Source organism: Pollachius pollachius (genome assembly GCF_949987615.1).
Source record: "Pollachius pollachius genome assembly, chromosome: 8".
Lineage (NCBI taxonomy): Eukaryota > Metazoa > Chordata > Actinopteri > Gadiformes > Gadidae > Pollachius > Pollachius pollachius.
Window position 1 is genome coordinate 7,008,207 of NC_136941.1, and position 21,821 is coordinate 7,030,027.

The 21,821-nt window shown below is 48.2% G+C and overlaps 1 protein-coding gene across 1 annotated transcript; it reads right to left on the reverse strand.

The window, feature by feature from the left end:
• Positions 1-13,343: 13,343 nt before the first annotated feature.
• On the reverse strand, positions 13,344-21,388 carry LOC307078807 (tumor necrosis factor receptor superfamily member 25; the record flags this gene model as incomplete). The annotated part of the gene is made up of 10 exons (XM_079740796.1): positions 21,258-21,388; positions 20,501-20,600; positions 20,230-20,352; positions 19,915-20,028; positions 19,769-19,793; positions 19,115-19,257; positions 16,785-16,946; positions 15,736-15,764; positions 15,172-15,277; positions 13,344-13,681 (listed from the first exon to the last, which is right to left on the reverse strand). Exons 1-10 carry the CDS (start codon positions 21,273-21,275, stop codon positions 13,344-13,346), a joined length of 1,158 nt encoding a protein of 385 aa, XP_079596922.1. The 5' UTR covers positions 21,276-21,388.
• Between the last annotated feature and the right edge of the window lie 433 nt (positions 21,389-21,821).

A 21,821-nucleotide genomic window follows, 5' to 3' on the forward strand; every position in this document is an offset into this window, starting at 1 on the left:
TGTCCATGGTTATTTGACTATGGTTTGCTCTGCTTTTGATATACGTTCATTATATCACACAAATATAATCATTGTATTGCTGCGGTCGATTATGCCTCGGAGGTTGGAAATTCCTTACTCTTATTCTGAAAAATCCTACGCTGCGTCGACTCGAGTTCTTAGACACAAACCTGGCTAAGATTCCACAGCTCCCAGTTCAAGCCACAATATAATTTGATGCAATTTCAAAATGGCCATCCACATCGAAAGTGGTGAGAAAATATTATATATATATAATATAAAAAAAACATTTATGACATTTGATTTCTTAGTATGCTTTCAGAACAATCAGAATACCAATACAATAGTTGGTTAAACCAATACAATAAATGAATTGTTTGTGTTATTACTTACTCAACGCAACAAAGTTTAGCCTGAGCGTCCATGTTTCTTCCAGTCGCTACGTTCGTTCGTAGCTTGAACACACGAAGGCCGGGGTCGATGCGATTCCCCCTTCCGACTTCCCACCTCCGACCGGAACCGAACGCAGCATAACACCTCAAACTTTGTACTCCCAAAGGTTCACTGGTTCTCCCTGTTCTATAGAAACCCACCGATATGACATCTCTAGAATCAGGCACTTACACCCCACCCAACTGCAAAGGGGGAGATATACGTCAATGCGGAACAGGCCGCACCCCACAGGGGAAACCCTGACCCAGAACCCTGACCCAGAACCCTGACCCAGACCCCTGACCCAGAACCAGAACCCTGACCCAGAACCCTGACCCAGAACCCTGACCCCTGACCCAGAACCCTGACCCAGAACCCTGACCCAGAACCCTGACCCAGAACCAGACCCCTGACCAAGAACCCTGACCCAGAACCAGAACCCTGACCCAGACCCCTGACCCAGAACCCTGACCCAGACCCCTGACCCAGAACCCTGACCCAGACCCCTGACCCAGAACCCTGACCCAGAACCCTGACCCAGAACCCTGACCCAGAACCCTGACCCAGCCTCATCCTGCGTCACTGCTTGCCCCCCCCCCCCCACTAGCTGACGTTACAGGGCCCCCCATCACTAGCTGACGTTACAGGGCCCCCCACTAGCTGACGTTACAGGGCCCCCCACTAGCTGACGTTACAGGGCCCCCCACTAGCTGACGTTACAGGGCCCGCCTGCCTCCCGCCTCACCCTGGCCCTGAGCCGCTGCAGCCCTGCGTTGTCCCCGTCCAGGAGCAGCCCGTCCTCCGCCAGCCTCCAGGCCTCGCTGAGCTGCTGCTCCCCGTAGCGCCGCAGCGCCCCCCGTAGGAAGCACTCCCCCAGCGGGCCCCGGCCCACGCCGGCCTCCGCGCACCGCACCGCCCGGGCCCGGTGGAGCGCCAGGGCCCGGGAGAAGTCCTCCAGCGCGGGGCCCTCTCTGCGGCTCAGCAGGAGGCTGCAGCCCCGCCTGCAGAGGTCCTCCGCCCGGGTCCCCCTCTCCTCCTCCTCCTCCTCCTCCGCCGCCGCCGCCGCCGCCGCCTTCGGGGCTCCGGAGCCGTCGGCGTGGTTACGGATCACGCCGTCCAGGTCGGCCACGGCGCGCTCGTGGAGGCCCAACCGGGCCAGGCAGGCGGCCCGCTGCCGGAGGTACTGGAGCCTCCGGGGGCTGGAGGCGGCCTGGACCGCCACGGTCAACAGGGGCAGGCTGCTGGACCAGCTGCCAGCGGAGGACAGGCGGCTGGCCTCCTGAGCAGCAGCCTGGGGGTGGGGGGGTTAACGGGAGATCACTGCTGGGTGGACAGACGTCCGAAACCAGGGACACACGTTTGAACATGGGCAGGATCGTTTAGCGGCGAGGGTGATGGGACAGAAGGCAGAAAGGGTTCTGGGTTCGATCCCCAATATCCACAACATGTATACCTCGGGTTAGCATCATTGACAAAAAAATACCTTCACCCCGACCGGTACTTTAATGACCTGAATTAAAAATGCCTGCTAATTTAATATATACCATAGCAAATAGCAAACCTTTGAATAAACTTTCATTAAATGTGCCGTCGATATTTAACCATGAAAACAACTATCTTTAGTACACAACCTGTCACCATCCAAAACAAAAAATATATTTTCTTTTTCTTACAATTTTTGACGTTGACAGGTTATGCAAAAAAAAAAAAAAAAACATCAAAAATATATTTTTGACGTTGGCAGGGTGGAAAGGAAGCCCAGGTAAACACCAACTGCTCACCTGCGTCACGCGTTTCCTGTGGTTGAGGGGGAGCAGGCTGAGCAGGAAGCCCAGGATGGAGGGGTCTTTCTCGGCAAGTCTGCTGAGCCTCTGGGCCGCGCCCTGGTAGTCCTGCTGCCACGCCTCCACCACGCCCACCCGGGCCTGGGCCACGGCCTCCCGCGGCTCCTGGCCAAACACCTGGCTCAGGTGAGCTCCCGCCGCCTTCACCTCACCTGCAGCCGGGGACAGGAAGCCACGGGTGAATATGACTTATTGTATGGTCATTTTAAATCCAACTTGTTTTCTGTCATGAATCAAACAAATAAAAGTTCTAACTATTTAGGCACACAACTTGAAGCACACAAGGCAGACTTATGACTATAACGTAGAATTAATTATCATAACACCGTAACAACCACACGTTGTTATCCAGGGTAGAACGAAGTACCAAGAGAGCCCCCTAGTGGCGATTCTGCCTTATATACTTTCAGGAACAAGAGATGACCTCCACCTTATTAAGTACCAATCACATTGATCTGTGTATATACAAAACTGATTAACCACACTGGTTAATATTCTATGTTGGGAAAACCACATTTTCTCAATCCATACCATCAAGTAAAATTGACTTTACGGTATGGATAAAGATGATACATTTCAGATGAGTTCATCTTGAGATTTCCTTTCCCCTGTTTACTTCACCTGGAACCAATACATGATGGTCAGTAAGACTGCAATTGGCTGTGTGTCCCCAGAGATTCTGCTCTCCCTCCAGATAACTTTTAGTGATTGCTTCCTCTTCAAGCATGCTGTTATTGCTCAGCCAGAGCACAACCTTTGACACAGTTTCTTTTGATCTCAAAATTAAAAGATTCCGACCAAGATAATCCCACCAATACCCCTAGAGTGAGATAATCCAGGGTAGACTGAACACCCATAAAGGTTTGACCCCATGAGGATCTTTCAGCAAAGTGCTGGATGCTAGGTTATTGCAGTAATAAGGACGTATATAATTTAGCTCAAGAAACAGAGACACTGACAATTCGTTTTTCCTCCATGTTTGGTTGATATGATTGTTTGTTAATATTTTGTTGCTTTCATCATCAAATTAAACCAAGCTGTCATCTGATTGGACATACTTCAAGAGGTCAATGTACACCAGAACTCCAAGTCAAAACGGTTTGAACTTTGAACGCAGCTTCTAGGTTGAGAGTCTTTGCAGCCCGCTGTGCCCAGGATAGGGCAAAGTGAGCCAACACTATGGGGGCCTCCAACCCTCCATTCTATGGGAGAACAGCGGCAACATGGACGCTGAGAGCTCCACTTACCTTTGGCTAGGAGTGTATCCACGTAGAGGATGTGCCACCTGGGGTTCCTGCAGTCCACCCTCAGCAGAGCTCCGCTGATCAAGAAGGCCTCTCTCAGCTGATCCTCCTGGCAGGGCACCGCCTTGGCGACCAAGCTCTGCAGCTGATTGGTCCGGCAGCACTGCTCCAACCAATCACAGACCAGTGTCCGGGCCTTGTCCTTCAGCGACAGGATGTCTTTGGTGACGGTGTCGACGTTGAGCCGGAGGGCTGACAGGATGTCTTCAGTGCACTCCTGGGTGAAAACGGGCTACTTGTCAGGTTTTAACAGAACCAATCAGTGTGTTTACATGCATACCATACTTGGTATTCCTAATATGGTCATACTCTGGGTTACACATTAACATGCAGGTGTTCCGCGTTCACAAGGCCACTCACGTTAACATTTTGACAATCAAGGCATTTCAAAGTTTGGCTGGTTTAACCTAGCATAAAAGACGTCTCCTCTTTGGTCCAACAGAGCCTCGGACTGTTAGCCATTGTGGGTCCCTAAAGTGTGGTAAACACCGAACACACCCTTGTTCATGTATCTGACGTATCCGCTGTCTCCGGATCCAACCGGATGTGACGTGAATCTCTTTCATTTGGGTGCCGAAGGAACACACCAAGCATAAAAGGATGACAGTGTTGACATGACAGAGTACATCGAATGACGTTCAGATAATCTAGGGGTTACATGACATAACACCATGGCAATAATTCTAATTACCGCCATAACCCGAGATCAGTTAATCTTTGTGCATCGCACACGTACTGTATACACCAGGGGTAGGGCAGTGCAATTATGATTTGGATTTCTGGGTCAAACGATCTCCAAACTAATATAATCGAGTTGAAACAATATATATATATATATATATTTTTAAGTATATCTATTTTATTCATTAAATGTTTTATAGAAATTGCAGAACAGCTGGATACATATTTGTACATTATTTTCTATTTGAACATTTTGTTTTTTTAAGGGGGAATTTCAAAGCCCTCAGTTACAAAGTGTTTTTTTGGAGAGAAATGCTGAATAAATGCATCATGTTTTCAAACTCAAAAAGAATCGTTTGAATAATCGTGAGGTCAACGTTGACCAAAATAATCGTGATTATGATTTCTTTCCATAATCGAGCAGCCCTAACCTGGGGGTGTCTCCACCACACCTAAAGAAACCCACAAAATACCTTTTGCTGGTCCAGGGTCAGGCGGGTGAAGCCCCGCCCACAGAGGGCGTGCACGTGGTCCGGCCGCTCCTTGAGGATGGCGCTGAAGTCGTAGATGGCCGTCTTTCGCTGGCCCAGCAGGGCGTAACAGCGGGCTCTCTCCAGCAGCGAGTCGGCCGCCCCGCCGCCTGCATCCATCATTCAGATACATGAGGCTCATTCAGGTGGATCAGCCATGCTAAGGGGGCAGTCAATCAACCTGGGATCAATAGAGCTTATATAGATCAATAGAGTTTACTGAAGGGGCTCCTACTATATGATTGCTTTGGGAAACCTTGTGAGTGAGTGAGTGAGTGAGTGAGTGAGTGAGTGAGTGAGTGAGTGAGTGAGAGAAAGTGTGTGTGTGCGTGTGCGTGTGCGTGTGCGCGCGCGTGTGTGTGTGTGCGTGCGTGCGTGCGTGCGTGTTGTCATGTATCCCTGAAAACACTGCTATTTTCTTAAGAGCTGTTTTTCATTCATTCATTGTATTGATCCAAAACCTTCATTTCAGGGAGGAAGGTTATGTGTGGATCATTTGAATCAATACAAGCCCGAATGATAATCCTTTTAGGGTATACAACAATAGAATAAAACGCTGCTCACATGGCTTGTTGTCACACATGAACAGTCCGCTCTGTGTCGTCGCCAATGCGATAAACAACAACAAAGGCATTATTAATGTAAATAATAATGTAATAAATGTGTGTGTGACTGTGTGTGTGTTTGTGTCTGTGCAGGCTATAAAACTGAATCTCACCAGAGGCCATGATGGCGATGGAGAGATAGGCGACGGCCTCACGGAGAACCCCCTCCTCCTTCACGGTGTTGGGGTTGGGGTGGGTGTTGGTGTCGGGGTTAGGGTTGGTGGAGGTGGAGGTGGAGGTGTTGGTGGCGGTGGAGGTAGTGGTCCCCACCAAGATGCGCTGGGAGGCGGTGTGGCAGTGGGCCTGCAGCAGCTCCTTGTCTTTGGGCCGTGCCAGCGCCAGCAGTGGCCGCAGGCAGCTGGTGTCCCCACACTGGATCAGCTTCTTCAGCAGCTGGCAGAGAGGGACCATGTATCCAGAGCGTCAGCCTTACTGGATATTTTCCTGACTTAGCCTACTGTGAATGAATCAATGGCCCTTCATCATGAGGCTGAAGAACAAACACCAATGGCGTTGATGGGAAATCAATGGGAGAGTGGATAGAGGCCTACACCGGCACTTCACGTTATTTTCCCTTCAGTCCTCGACTTAAAGACAACTTTAAGTTTTAGAGATTTCCACATGATGCACTATGAGCTCCGATGTTAAAGGACTAAACACAAACACAATGCTAACACTGGGCTAGACTATTTACTCCTTAGAAAGTTTTTTTATCCACAGGGTGCATACTCTGGATTCAGATCCAGGTCATTAAAGATGTGGTAGGAGTCAGACATCTCGCTCAAGGATGAAGACATGGGGTTCGAGCCTTTAGGCTCAGGAGTCAAACACCGTATCCATCAAATATCGAATACCGATTCAGGGTTACAAAACCAAGGGTGAGAGGCGCAAGAGATGAGCCCGGAAAACAGATAACAGGTCCAAACACAGAAAGACATTATCTAACCTGCACTAGTTAGGTTCAGCTTCTGGAGCACAGTTTAAAGGTGACATATTACAGTGTGATTAGCCACTACAATACGTTTTGAAAATATGCCTCTTCTGACATCACAAGTGGGCGTGTCCGCCTAGATGTATGCCGGATAGATGAGCAACGTTTGCTACAGTCCACCGGGTAGGCCGGCAGACTGATCCATCCAGCGCACATCTAGGTGGACACGCCCACTTGTGATGTCAGAAGAGGATGACTTTCCAAACGGCTCATAACAGCTAATGTCACCTTCAACGTTTCAGACCCCTTTACGCAGCGCACTACGGACCTGGTTGGCGTCGTACATGAAGCCCCTGTTCAGCTGCAGCAGGGCCAGGCGGGCCAGGACCGGGCCCCGCTGGCCTCCCGCCCCCAGGGCCAGCAGCAGCCGGTGGGCTTCCTCCACGCGGCCCAGCTGGTACAGGGCGTCCGCCGCCAGGATCTGGGGCCCGTCCGTCCCGGGCTGGAGCTCCATCAGCAGCACGGCCAGACAGTGGACGCCGCCCGGGGTGCTGGGAGTGGACGGCGAGGGGGACGGGCAGAGGATGGGTGGAGAGGAGAGATTCACGTTTCATTAAAGGTGACCTATCATGCCCACCAGGCGTGAGTGGGATCAGCCGCTACAAGCCGTTTCGAAAATCGTCCTCTTCTGACATCACAAGTGGGCGTGTCCGCCTAGATGTGTGCTGGATAGATCGGTCTACCAGCCTGGGCGGTGGACTGTAGCAAACGTTGCTCATCTATCCGTCTTACATCCAGGTGGACACGCCCACGTGAGAGGAATATTTCCAAAACAGCTTGTAATGGCCAATCACACTCACACCCGGTTGTATAATATGTCACCTTTAACGCCTGAAGGGATTTTAATTAGACGATGCTAATCAAAAAATATAAATACACATAGGTGGAATGTGTTTGGTTGATGGCTGCTTTAAGCAGCCTCACCCAGTCAGGCTGATACGACCAGACATTAACCACAAACAGTGCACAACATACTCTAACATGAACAGAACAATACAATGCTTGGTTCATAGATAAAGCACATCCAATAAACACTCAATAAGCACTTTTCTATGAGGCCAACTGCACCTTCCGTTAGATCAAAAGTGATTCAATACTCAGTTGTTTTTTTGTTTGCCTGGAAAGCCCGCCGTTATCACTGTTTTATCTCCTACATTAAGAACCAGTGGCTACCCTTCTCGGTGCTCGTCTCTCTTGGTCGGGCCCCGTGTGAGTGGAGGAGGGACCCCCTCCTTCAGGAGCCTGCCGGGCTGCAGGCTCTCCCCCCCGGGCCCGCTGCCCCGGGCCCCCAGCATCACCCTCCCCTGCTCCAGCAGCAGCGCCAGCAGCAGCCCCCTGCTGTTCCAGGGCACCAGGCAGCGTAGCGTCAGCCCCGTCTCCTGGGGCTGCAGCCGGCTGGCCGTCACGTAGTCCAGCGCCGCCAGGTAGCGCCGGCCCGCCGCCATGCGCAGCACCCCGCGGCCGCACAGCGCCCGCACGCAGCTGCACGGGTGCGGGGCGCTGTGCTCGATCACCGCCTGGAAGTCCTCCATCGCCCCCCCGCGGTCGCCCGAGAGGACCCTGGCGTAGCCGCGCAGCACGCGCACCGTGTTCCGGTAGCTGTTGAGGGCGCCGGGGGCCGGGGCGGCCAGCTGGCTGCAGATGGACAGCGCCTCCCTGTGCTCCCCCCGGAGCAGGAGGCACTCGGCCAGGCGCACGCGCAGCTCCCGCTCCCCGCCGCCGGGCTCCAGCCGGCACAGGGTCCGGAGGTGGGTGACGGCGGGGTCCAGCAGGTCGGCCCCCTCGTCCGAGCGCAGGTCCGCCCGGAGCAGGACCCTCTCCCGGTAGGCCAGCAGCCCCCGGTCCGCCTGCTGGCGAAGGTGCTGGCGGGCGGCCAGGCCGGCGCCCCGCCCGGCGAAGGACTTGCGGAAGTGTTGGCGGGCGGAGGCCGGGTGGAGCTCGAAGGCCGCGCCCAGATCGCCGCACGCCTCCGCCGCCCGGCCGCCCGCGGAGAAGCGGGCCGCCGCCCGACCCGTGAAGAGCCTGGCCTTCGTCTCGGCGTCGGGTCCCGGCTCGTTCCCCTCGGGGTTCGAACCCGCGTTCTTTGGCTCCGCGGGCACGCCGTCCAAGATGGCGGAGTACGCCTCGGCGCTCTCGACGTACAGACCCGTGAACAGCAGATGGGAGGCCTGCGCCTCCAGCACCCCTCTGTCGCCGGGGGTAACCGCCAGCAGGAAGTGGAGGAACTTGGACAGGTCGGCTGCGTCCAGTTCATCGTGGGCCTCGCCGGCCCCCGGCGTAGGCCCGTCTCCGTCAGGCCCGACGGTGGACGCGTACCGCTGGGACAGAACGCCGCCGAAGGCCTCGACGATCCTGGGCAGGTGCTGGGCCTGTCGCCGCCTGACCAGCGCCACCGCCTCGGACGGGTTCTCCCCGTGGGCCTGCAGGTAGAGGCGGAGCCAGCGGCCGTCCCGCGGGTCAGAGCACAGGGAGGCCAGGGCGCGGGTCAGCCTCAGCAACGCCCGGGCACTGCCCTCCGGACGGGGGCTCCGCCTGCCCGCGAGCAGGGCGGTGCAGCGGGCGTCGATCTCGTCGCAGCCGTGCCCTCCGCTCTGGAGGAGGGACTCCATCTTGAAGACGGTGGCGGACAGGTTGTTAGGGCTGAGTGTGGACAGGAACACGGCCGCCAGACCCTTACCGGCCGGGGACCCGCTCCCGTCGGGAGGGGGGTCTCCCCGGCCGTCCAGCCAGCCCTCCAGGGTGGAAACCACCGCCGCCAAGGCCGGTTTCTCCAGGGTCCGCATGTGGGCCACGGTGGAGGAGGCGTGGGTCTTGAAGGCGGAGGTGTAGCGGAAGGTGGCCTCGGCCACACGGCCTGACCCGAGGAGCTGGTCCCCGTCCCTGCAGAGCGCAGACACCCCGTTTCTAGGAGGAACCACCGCTGCCATGATGGAGCAGTGAGCCCCCTCACGTGGTCAATGTCTCTCTCTCTCTTTTTTTCTCTCCCTCTCCAAATCTTTAGAGTGAGGCTACCATCGGGGATCCATTGTCTTTGACCTCCTAAAAAAAAAAGAAAAGATTACGTTAAAGTGAGTGTCAGTTGATGGAAAGACACTAAAACATGCATAAGCCAAGCACAACAATAAATGAAGTGGTTCCCATCTCAGTTTATACAATGTATCGGGACTGAGCACTGAGCAAACTAACACAAGAAGAAAAAATAAATAAGCAAGTAAGTAATAGTAAATCACATAAGCATACGGTAACAAAACATATGTAGAATTGAAAATGAGGCCCAGTACAACAAATTGCTCAAACAGGCGATAACATCATGTCCATAACTTGCATGCAATACTTCTACAGTGGACTTGGCTCACCTGCTTGTTTCGGGTGTGCGTCTTGGCGGTGCGATTCATGCACTTAAAGCATACATCGACTATCATCTAATTGCGCTCATACCTCACATCAAATAAGATGTTTAACAGGGTTCTCGCTGGTTACAGCGGTCCAGCATCGGATAGTGAATGCCATACGCGACATAACAGCAACTCAAAACCATAGCCCCATCAGTGTAACTCAATAGCCCCCACTACACAGCAACCGCGACCACAACACCGCCACATTCACAATAAGCACACTTGTTTCGATGGATAATTGTTCGCGGTTGCGTAACTTGTAGTCGCTAACTAGTCCAATCGCTATTTATTCGATTCAACTTTTTCCAAAAAGTGGGAAGACACGCATCCAGAGTTGTCAGAGTTGAGTGTCTGGTTCAGAGCAGGAGTTCTGTTGCTAGTGGAAACGGTCGACGCTCCTATCCAAAACATAATGTGCCAGATACGCTCGACTAGATAAGAGGTCCTTTAAAGTGTGTGAATCAAAGCTAGTTTTTTTTGGTAAATGATCGCTCTTTGAATCTCGAAGTTTTTAATCGTTTTAGATCTCAATCACGAGGCTTAGACTAAAAGCAGGATTACCAAAGAGGACAGTGTGTGGACTCCTTGTCTTCACATTTGCAAGTCGTGATGAGATCACGCCGATGGAGCTCATGAATAAAAACTAGGGATTCAAGCAAGTGGAATGTCTATGAAGGGCGAACAAGTTCTCATTTATCGTGCACCAGAAAGTTCCCTTTCAGCGATGTCAACAGCGCCACCTGGTGACCTGCATTTCAATTAGAACAAGCATTCCGTGTATACAAAAACAAAAACAAGAGATGTGAAATAGAAAAAATAGACATTTCATAATTTGAAGGAAACTATAAAAGCGTAAACCAATTTGTTATAAGACATTTCAATATAAGGTACGGCAACGTAACAGCAAGACCACAAATGTCTGGACTGAACCTCAAACAAATTGATTCTGATGAGGACATGTATGTGAATTATTATTCACTCACATCTCAAAAGGTTGAATAATGGAGGTTTCTCAATTGCATACATGGAAATGTAATACTGAAAATGGAGTGAATACACATTACCAAAGAACCAGAATGCACTACTTCTGTTGTCACTTTAAGATGAAAACCCTTTTCCATTGATGCTCAATGATTTCAAAGTGGGTTAAGGGGCATTTCTTAAAGAACCTAAAGCAGTTTCTTGGTCAAACTGGGCGGTAGCATGGTTTAAATACACACAATCTACCAATCAACCCCCTTGTTCCTTGTGCAGTGTAAACAGCAGGTGCAGGTTCCTCAAACAATCAACCGAACAGGCGCTCAAAAGTCGAAATAAAATCCTCAATAAATTAAAGTCAGTACGATTTGTATTCCTATGAGTAGTTACTGATGAGCCTACGGTCTTGACCAGCACTAAGAACCAATCATAGTGTTCTCATGGACGACGGGTTGTGCAAGTGAGAAACCGGATATTACCATGCTTTAGCGCAGTATCGCTTTATCCTTTAGCCAAGGAAATGAGCAATATGGACAGACATATAAATATAAATATAATATAACTATAACAAATCAATTACTTTTTCACAAAGACAAATTCTCCACATCTTGAAGTTTTTAATAGTTTTAGATCTCAATCACGAGGCTAAGACTAAAAGCAGGATTACCAATGAGGACAGTGTGTCGACTCCTTATCTTCATATTTGCAAGTCGTGATGAGATCACGCCGATGGAGCTCATGAATAAAAACTAGGGATTCAAGCAAGTGGAATGTCTATGAAGGGCGAACAAGTTCTCATTTATCGTGCACCAGAAAGTTCCCTTTCAGAGATGTCAACAGCGCCATCTGGTGGCCGTGACCTGCATTTAAATTAGAACCAGCATTCCGTGTATATTTTTTAATAAACAATGAAATTCAATAAATAACACATTCTATGATGTTTTACAAAAACAAGAGATGTGAAATAGAAAAAATAGACATTTCATAATTTGAAGGAAGCTATAAAAGCATAAACCAATTTGTTATAAGACATTTCAACATAAGGTACGGCAACGTAACAGCAAGACCACAAATGTCTGGACTGAACCTCAAATAAATCGATTCTGATGAGGACATGCATGTGAATTATTATTATTCACACACATCTCAAAAGGTTGAATAATGGAGGTTTCTCAATTGCATACATGGAAACATAAATACTGAAAATGGACTGAGTGAATACACATTATCAAAGAACCAGAAAGCACTACTTCTGTTGTCAATTTAAGATGAAAACCCTTTTCCATTGATGCTCAATGATTTCAAAGTGGGTTAAGGGGCATTTCTTAAAGCACCTAAAGCAGTTTCTTGGTCAAACTGGGCGGTAGCATGGTTTGAATACACACAATCTACCAATCAACCCCCTTGTTCCTTGTGCAGTGTAAACAGCAGGTGCAGGTCCCTCAAACAATCAACCGAACAGGCGCTCAAAAGTCAAAATTAAATCCTCAATAAATTAAAGTCAGTACGATTTGTATTGCTATGAGTAGTTACTGATGAGCATACGGTCTTGACCAGCACTAAGAACCAATCATAGTGTTCTCATGGACGACGGGTTGTGCAAGTGAGAAACCGGACATTACCATGCTTTAGCGCAGTATCGCTTTATCCTTTAGCCAAGAAAATGAGCAATATGGACAGACATATAAATATAAATATAATATAACTATAACAAATAAATTACTTTTTCACAAAGACAAATTCTTTGTGAATATTGACTGACTGTATACACATTATCAGGACTGACTCACATTATCAAAGGTGTAGGCCAATTTCAGAGAAGTATCAATTATTTGTAGGAATGGAAGGTTCTGGGTTAGATTCCCAATATCTGCAGCCTACCTGTAGGCAACCTTGAGCATGACACCCGTAACCGTAACTTACTCCTTAAAGGTGACCTATCATACCACCAGGTGTGAGTGGATCACCCGCTACAAGCCGTTTGGAAAATCTGCCTCTTCTGACATCATTCGTGGGCATGTCCACATAGATGTGCGCTGGATAGATCGGTCTAGGTGGACAAGCCCACTTGTGATGTCAGAAGAGGCCGATTTTTCTACATTCATTGCCAGGTTCTTCTTCGAGACATTACTCGAAGAAGAGTAATGTCTGGAGACCATGGGGTCTCCTGGAGACCCCATGGTCTCCAGGAGGGGCCCTTCACTCTGCCCCCCCCTCCAGCCCCATGGTCCCCAGGAGGGGCCCTTCACTCTGCCCCCCCCCCCCCCCTCCAGCCCCATGGTCTCCAGGAGGGGCCCTTCACTCTGCCCCCCCCCCCCTCCAGCCCCATGGTCTCCAGGAGGGGCCCTTCACTCTGCCCCCCCCTCCAGCCCCATGGTCTCCAGGAGGGGCCCTTCACTCTGCCCCCCCCCCCCCTCCAGCCCCATGGTCTCCAGGAGGGGCCCTTCACTCTGCCCCCCCCTCCAGCCCCATGGTCTCCAGGAGGGGCCCTTCACTCTGCCCCCCCCTCCAGCCCCATGGTCTCCAGGAGGGGCCCTTCACTCTGCCCCCCCCTCCAGCCCCATGGTCTCCAGGAGGGGCCCTTCACTCTGCCCCCCCAAGCCCCAGGGTCCCCAGGTGCTCCCGGAGCAGCTGGGCGCAGCCGGCCAGCTCCATGCGCTGCAGCGCGGCGTACACCTCCGGCAGGGCGGACGCGGGCCGCTGGGTCCACAGCCTCAGCATCTGGTACTGCCTCTCCCTGGAGCCCAGGCAGGCGACCCCGGCCTCCACCTCCACCCGCTCCATCTGCTGCTCGGCCACGCCCAGGTGACGGAGGAACTCCTTCCAGCGCCGCAGGGGCACCTCCTGGATGAGGGAGTACAGGACGGCCGGGGGCCAGCGCTCCTGACCTCCTGGGGAGGAGGTCAGGGGGAGGGCTGATGCTGGGGGGAGAAGGGGACGGGACAGGGGTCGAGGGGTGGAGGTTAGGTTGGAGCGAGATGGGGGGGTGGAGGTCTGGGTGCAGCTTTGCTTGGTTAAGAATAATAGTCTCTGGACACAATAGGTCGTTTTTGTCTTGCTATGTTATCACCGCGCCTCTCCGATGGAGCTCACAGTTGTATGTTAAAGTTCACACATTATTCCACCACGTGTGAGTGTGATTCTGTAAAAGTGTGTGCCATTACAAGCCGTTTTGTAAATCCACCTCTTCTGACATCGCAAGTGGGCGTGTCCACCTACATGTATGACGGAAAGATATGGCTGATCACACTCACACCTGGTGGAATAATGTGTGACCTTTAACATACAACTGTGAGCTCCTTCCGAGAGGCACGGTGATAACATAGTGATAATGTTACATATGTTACCTTAAACGTATAATCACATTTGAACTTAGCCGTTTTGTAGCTTATTTTAGTTAGTTATGTAATTATACCATAATACTATAAAATAATTATATACCAATGATGAGCAGGTCAGTCTGCAATACTCATACCAATGTGAGATACCAATACTCATACCAATGTGAGATACCAATACTCATACCAATTTGCAATGTTTGCAAAGGCAACTGATGCTCAGTTTCCACCCATTCAACCGATCTGCTTTGGACTATTTTAAGCGGTTCGACCCTCCCTTCATCCATCTATGGCTCTGACTAAACCTGAAACTACTGTTCATTTCGGAAAAGGGAACTTTTAATTTGCAGGACACACGCTGGTATAACTGTATTGCTATGGTGAGGGAATCTGTCCTTGTGCACAAAGGGAGTTTCCTGTCTAAAGGGAAAGAAAAAAATATACTGCAGGTTTCTAAAATTTGGTTGTGATGAAACCTTGACGTCAGCATTGCGTCGATGTGTGAAGCATGCATGCATCACATATTGGCAATGTGTGATGTCTGATGGAAAAATGTGAGATAAATTATGCCATTTATGAACCCCCTTATATGGGGAGTAATGTTGGTTTAAACGAGTCTATCGGAGACATTCGATGTAACCTACACTCCTCACTCTCAATATTTCCATCCCTGTGTTTCCTCATGCCGGAGGAACAGAACTCTCAATGTCAAGTGTATTGATGTACAGTTCTGTGTTCGACCCAAGTATAAATAATGGCAGCCAGCGGATATGTGTCGTTCTGCCATCAGGAGAGGACATAAATCGGACCACCTTAAAGCTTATTTTTGCATTCGGTTTTGTTACCGTGTACAATACATTTAAAGCATCTATGACCGCCATACTAGCCATTCTTTAACCCAGCTCCGGGAAAAATTCACTCCCAGAGAGAGAGACAGAGATCCAGAGAGAGCGAGACCGAGAGCAAGAGGGAGAGAGAGATTGAGAGAGAGAGAGATCCAGAGAGAGCGAGAGAGAGAGAGAATGAGGAGGCCCCCCCAGGACATATGTGTGGCCCTGTATGCTTGGTCTCACCAGGAGCCTCCATGGGCCTCAGCAGGGGGTATTGGTGGCTGGGATGGGCTGCCATCAGGCCCTGAGAGAACAGCATCGCGGGAGACTCCTCACAAACATGAAGAGTCTTTGGAGAGAGAAAGAGGGGGGGGGGATTCATAAAAACATGTTCCTGCTCTCTCTCTCCCTCTCTCTCTCTCTCTCTCTCTCTCTCTCTCTCTCTCCCTCTCAATATATGTTCCTCTTACATTCTCACCATCTGGATAGAGAGAGAGAAGAGACATGTTGAAAATGTGACAGAAATAGGAACATATATACAGAGAGAGAGATTGTGTTGTTTGATAGAGAAAATAAGTAGTAGGAGTTGAAACCCCTAACCTGTAACCTCCCTCATGCCTCATTTCCTAGAAATTGAACCACATAAACCACCATGCATGCCTTTACCGTTGTTTTACCAAAGCTGTACCAAAATGATTCTTTCCATATCTTTCACGTCATATTTTAATCAGATAGACATGAAGAACATGCTATACACTTTTATTTTTCTGTTTTGTTTAAACATAAATACATAAAATGTGAACTTACCATGCTGCTGGGAGGAAGATTCTCTTGAGCTGTCAGAGGACAGAGGAAACTGATTTTAATCTCACGGTTTCCCGTCACAAGTGCTGATACAGTATTGACTCACAAACAACGTATAGTTTGATGTGGGTTATTTGCAAATAGGCTTTTCTTTCACATGGACATACTATTGCAAACCAACCTAGACCTTTGATCTAGGTCCCTATTCTGATCAAATTAGGATTTGTTTGATTGATATTATATAAATTATATACAGTGGCAGCAAGGTGTTTTGCATAGATACATTAATATATATTAAGGGTACATTAAAGAACCTGAATTTAAGTGAGTAAATGCAGTTGTGCGCATTATTAAACAAAATTAGCATAGAGGATAGTAGAGTAGTGGTTAAAGTGAGCTGGTTAAGGGGTTAAGAGTTAAAGGTTAACTCTGACCCTGTTTAAATGAATACCTTACAATTAGGGCATTTAGCAGACGCTTTTATCCAAAGCGACTTACATCGTTTAATACACACATTGGCACACCGACGGCAGAGTCAACCATGCAAGGTGACAGCCAGCTCGTCAGGAGCAGTTAGGGTTAAGCGTCTTGCTCAGGGACACATCAACATCTATCAAACTAGCAACCTCTCGGTTACAAGACAACTGCTCTACCTCCTGAGCTAAGCCGACACTTAGCATTAACAGCTTTACCCTAGTTAATACGAACACCATTAGTAAACATAAACACCGTTAGTAATGATTACTAGACCAGGTGTGATGATGATTGATTAACCACCAGGTGTGAGTGTGATTAGCCTTACAAGCCGTTTCGAAAATCTGCCCCATATGACATCACTAGTGGGCGTGTCCACCTAGATCTGTGCTGGATAGATCAGTCTACCAGCCTAGCAGTGGACTGAAGTAAACTTTGCTCATCCAGCACAGATCTAGGTGGACACTCCCACTATGTCATATGGGGCAGATCTTCGAAACGGCTTGTAAGGCTAATCACACTCACACCTGGTGGTATAATATGTCTCCTTTAGGCGGTTAGTATCATGGCACTATTACCGTTCAACTTCCACCCCAGGGAAGTGGACTCCAGGTCATCGCTGGCCACAGGCAGTCTGGTGCGGTATAGGATGCGGGCCAAGGCCACTAACCAGTTACAGATCAGAAAGGCCACCGTCACCACCACCACCACTATCAAAACCATCATCATGGTGTTGCTGTCTGCTGGGAAGAACCACAGGGGTAAGAAGAGTTCAACCACCGTGTCGCCATCAATGCCACTTGAAACTGCCAGCGATCCTCTGATACATATAGGACCAACACACTGTCTTTTACAAGACTGTTGCGGTAGCATGGTGTGTGTGTGTGTGTGTGTGTGTGTGTGTGTGTGTGTGTGTGTGTGTGTGTGTGTGTGTGTGTGTGTGTGGAGAGCTTCAAAAGATCTGATCTCCTTTTGATGAAGAAACAAATTGGATGAGTCTCAGAAATCAGACTTTCGTTCTTGGTTCTTGAAAACATAATAACCAATCCTTCCGAGATTACTCTTGGATCAAGGCTTTGTTGATATATGTTAATGGATAAAGACTGTTGAGTTCTTCAGATGGGCAGAAGGACCCATGGGTACTTTCTGGATTCTATGTCAAGAGGAACATCTTGTTTGTTGATCAATTACAATCGTTAAAAGATAACATTTAGCTCGTCTTCTTCTATGCTGTAGGTAATGTTTAGGGGTCCGAGCAGCGAAACTGCTTGGTCCCCTACGTTTCTGTGATGTTTTTTTTTTCCCCTCAAATTCTGTAAAAGTCATACTGCAGCCTATACCGTAAGTCGAAAACTCTTGAAATTTTCAGGTATGGTTAGCAAATTTGTGGTACCTCACCCAAAGGTGGCACTATTGTAAAAGATTATGAACTAGCCTTATTTCTCCTTACCAGATTGACTTGGACTCAAAATTCTTTCATCATATTAATCTCTAAAATCAGATGCATCTTTTTCACCCTGGTCTTCTGCTCTAAAAATGTTTACTTTTCCCACAATTTCATAGAAAAGCCAAACGTCCACAGTCTCAACCCATTTTGCCTATATGACTATTTTGTTAATGTATAGCTACCATACAGCTATCATTAGGTGGATATCATTAACAGGGCAAATTTTCAGTTCTGTACTCCTTTATTCTCCTTTATTATACAGTTCTGTAGCCCTTAATTCTCTTGTGAAATGTGTGCTTGGAGTTTTCTTGATGTTGTGTGCTTATCAATAGACATTTTCAACATGTGAACGAGGCTTCATGCTGTACCGGAATGTCAGTGGCTCAATGGGTTAATACCATGTACTAGTGATCCTTAGGTTGAGAGATCGAATCCTGATTAGAACAAGCTGAACATGACATTCAGTGGTACTCATTTAAGAAACACAATATTGAACAACACTAGAAATTCATCAGGCAATCAACATTCTGACTCATCAGTTTCAAAGAATCTGACCTTAAGGGGAACTTCTTCGTTAACCATTTTTCCTTCATAATTAACTCTGTCATATTTATATTTCTTCCGTTAGTGTTCTTGACTAAAAATGTTTAATTTCTGTTTTTTTTTTATTTTATGTTGAATTTCAAAGATTTTTCAGGTATATGCTTTTAAGAAAGCCATTAATTCACTTGAGAAATGTGTGCTTGGAGTTTTCTGGATGTTGTGTGCTTATCAATAGACATTTTGACCATGTGAATGAGGCTGCAGTTCAGGTTTATAAGAGGCTCAATAGGATAATGCCTTGTACAGGTCATCCTTAGGTTGAGAGTTCGAATCCCGATTAGAGCATTATGAACAAGCTGAACATGACATTCGGCCATTGCTCTGCAGCTCACCTGAAAGTTCATAATTATGTCATATTTATATATCTTCCATTAGTGTGTTCTTGACTTTTAATTTTGCTCGGACCCTGTTAATCACCGCTTGCGGTTATATTTAAGTTTTGATTTTGTTAAAAATGGTGTAGCATTCCATCAGCTTTTGAGTGAAATGCTCTTTGGGAATATCTGTTTAGGGTTTAATGTGCCTCTGTATCCGACTATTTCGTTTTCAGACTGCTCCCTCCTTTCGGTCAAAATCAGTGCATCTCTTCCCTAGTTGGTTCGGGACTCCACTTTGCCTTGTCAGTAACATGCATGCACACAGTGTTATAGCTACGCGTCAGGTGACTGCAACCAATACAACATCCTCAAAGGTGGAGAAAAGTACTGAGGGAGGGAGCAGAGAGGGAATGGGAACCCTATGGGGTAGGGTACCCCTTCTTTTGGGGTTGTTTATCATTATTCTTGCTCTGCTGTGCTCGCTCTCTTTGGCAACAGCCACATCTTACCAACAGCCGCTCTAAATGGGGACCTCCCTTACCCGGGTCAGTTGGTGGGCTGCGGCTGGGTCTTGATGTCCCTGATGTCCCCTCTGATGGGCCACGCCCCGTGGAGTTTAGGAGGGTGTTGCCGGGGGTTGACTTCTGACCCCCCGGATTCCTTGGCGGTAGAATACATTCTTTCCTGAAAACACACACACACAGGCACACAAAAACATATTAAAGAACATTTTCAATTTCAAGCAGGTTTAATGCTACACTGTTTTTCCCATTAGCAACCTAAGTGCCCCCATTAGCGCCCTCTAGGGGGCTTGAGCTGTAGATACAACTCTGTGCCCTTCTGATTGACGTCAAGACTAACTTGGTTTCCAAGCATTCACAATATTTGCCATAAGTATGTGTAGGTGGGCCTTTAAAAAAACACACTTGAGACAAAAAGACACTTGTCTGTTCCGTTGACTGATGCATGTATCAGTCCCTCTGACAAATGCAGCTATATGGTCTGCAGTTCATTTCAAAAACACACTAAACTGACTGAGGCATCTTGTCCTGTGCTCGAGGACACAACTGAGTGAATTTCGGTATAATCGTAAATATTGACCAAATGTGTCAGAACAAGATGTAACATTGTGCTACTCCAGATATCAATGCCGAAATAAATTGTATTGGGACTCTTATTTTATAAGTACTCCCACCTGGGGTCGTCATCACTTCGGAGCCCTGAAATGACAACAAACCGTTACTGTTAGGCAGCTCTGTAAAGTTACAGTCCACAGAGTTACAGTCTCCCTTCTGGAGGGGTTCAGAAACAGGCTTTGTGTGAGGTTGATTTTTTACAAACCGGAACAAGGGAGACATTCCAGTTTGTTAATAAAGGGTCCGGGGAACCATCCATCTTGGCATACACACACAGCATCCCTGTTGTAGTCGCATTCGGTTGACACCATCATGCCACCTGTGGATGAGTCCGATAGGGCATTTCATTATCAAACACACACAAAAACGTGGGGACCAGACCTCGCAAGTTAAGTTTTGATTTCTACATTTCTGCAGTGGCTGTTTGCTCAAGAGGTTTCTTCAGTGGTATTTTGTAATGGTCGGAAATCATTAACATGACATTACCCACCCAACATCAAAAACATGGCAAGGAACTCACCTCCTTGACACGTGTTGCATTTCAAACACTCGTCCACGTGGTTTCTTCTTGAGGTGAAGGTGCGGCCCTCACACCTCTTGCATCTGTATCCGGCCTTGGATTCCGAGTCCAACGCGTGATAGCCTGGAACAAAGCAAAACCAACCAATCTGATCTCTGCTGGCATCGAGGGAAAAGTGACCTAGAGTTCCAGTCCATTCCCTCTCATTGTAATCGGACCAATGCAGGGGCCGGTTGCCGGAAGGGTCCATGGTTTGTGGTTTTGAACTCACCAGGAGGACAGTTGTCACAATGCGTTTGGTTAGCGTTCGTCAGAGTCTCCTCACTACAACTCTGGCCAATTGGAAGGAGTCGCATCATCACCGTCCAAACCTGACAGGGAGAGGTCATACACGTTAATAAACGGACATTTCTCACATTTCCGACATGTGTGCCAAGGACGGGAATCAGCAGGGAGCTCACGATATGACATATCAACGATTTTGGAGTGCCGATATGCATTGCGATTCTGTAAATATTGCACTTTTGTAATTATTGCGATAAGATTTTCCGATTTAATGTGCGACTTAATTGTTTAACCAATTTGTGCCGGCTGCTACGCGGCGCAACATTGTATCTAGTAGATACAGTGCCGGCTGCTGCGCGGCGCAACATTGCATCTAGTAGATACAATGTTGCGCCACGCAGCAGCCGGCACAAATGGGTTAAGTGTTTCAACATACGCCGTATAATGTCCGGTTTCTACAGTTCTGTCTATGTCCTCCATTGTTTTTATACGAAAGTGGCTAAACAGAACTGAACAGCACAACGTTTATCAACTAAAGGCGAATAAACAAGAGCGACCTCTGTAGGACTGTACCATTAATATGTCTCTACTAGGACGACCTACACAAATTAATATAAACGTGTAATACAATAACAGCTAATAAAAAGAACAGTGAATATAATATTGGATAGGCCTAATAAAAACGTCAAGACATCAATACAAATGAGGCATTATGGATTTCGGTAAAGCATAGTCCTACTCACCAACACTGAGGATATCATTTCAAAAAAGAAAGAAAAATAGCCAAATTAAATAAAAGTTTTCCAATAAGATGTTAAAAACAAAATGAATGAGTTCAAGGAACTACATTCTCTTTGGAGTTAATTTGTAAGGGTTCCTCGGGTCATTTGCCGTCAACCGGGATGAAGGAGTGAGATGAGGACTCCACCAGTCAATAATGATCAAGTTTCGCCTCGTCTGTCCCCTCATCAGACTCAAGGGACAGGAAACGCACACTGAGTGACATCTCAGAAACCATCACACACACACACACACATCGGTCACGCTGCTTTCTGTCAGCACAGCGGGGTTATGCGGAACTCGTGTGGCCAGGATGTAGTTACCCTGTTAATACCGTAATATGGCCTTGGGTCATGTTAATTATTTTTGTCATCGTTCATGATGACCCACATGGTCATTTATTTGGACCTTATCACCACACGTCTAATAAATATGTTGTTACACAGCGGCTGTAACACTTCTTACGTTATTGTTCGTAATTGACATTGTAAGAACATTTGTATAACCTCACAACTTAAACATCTTCG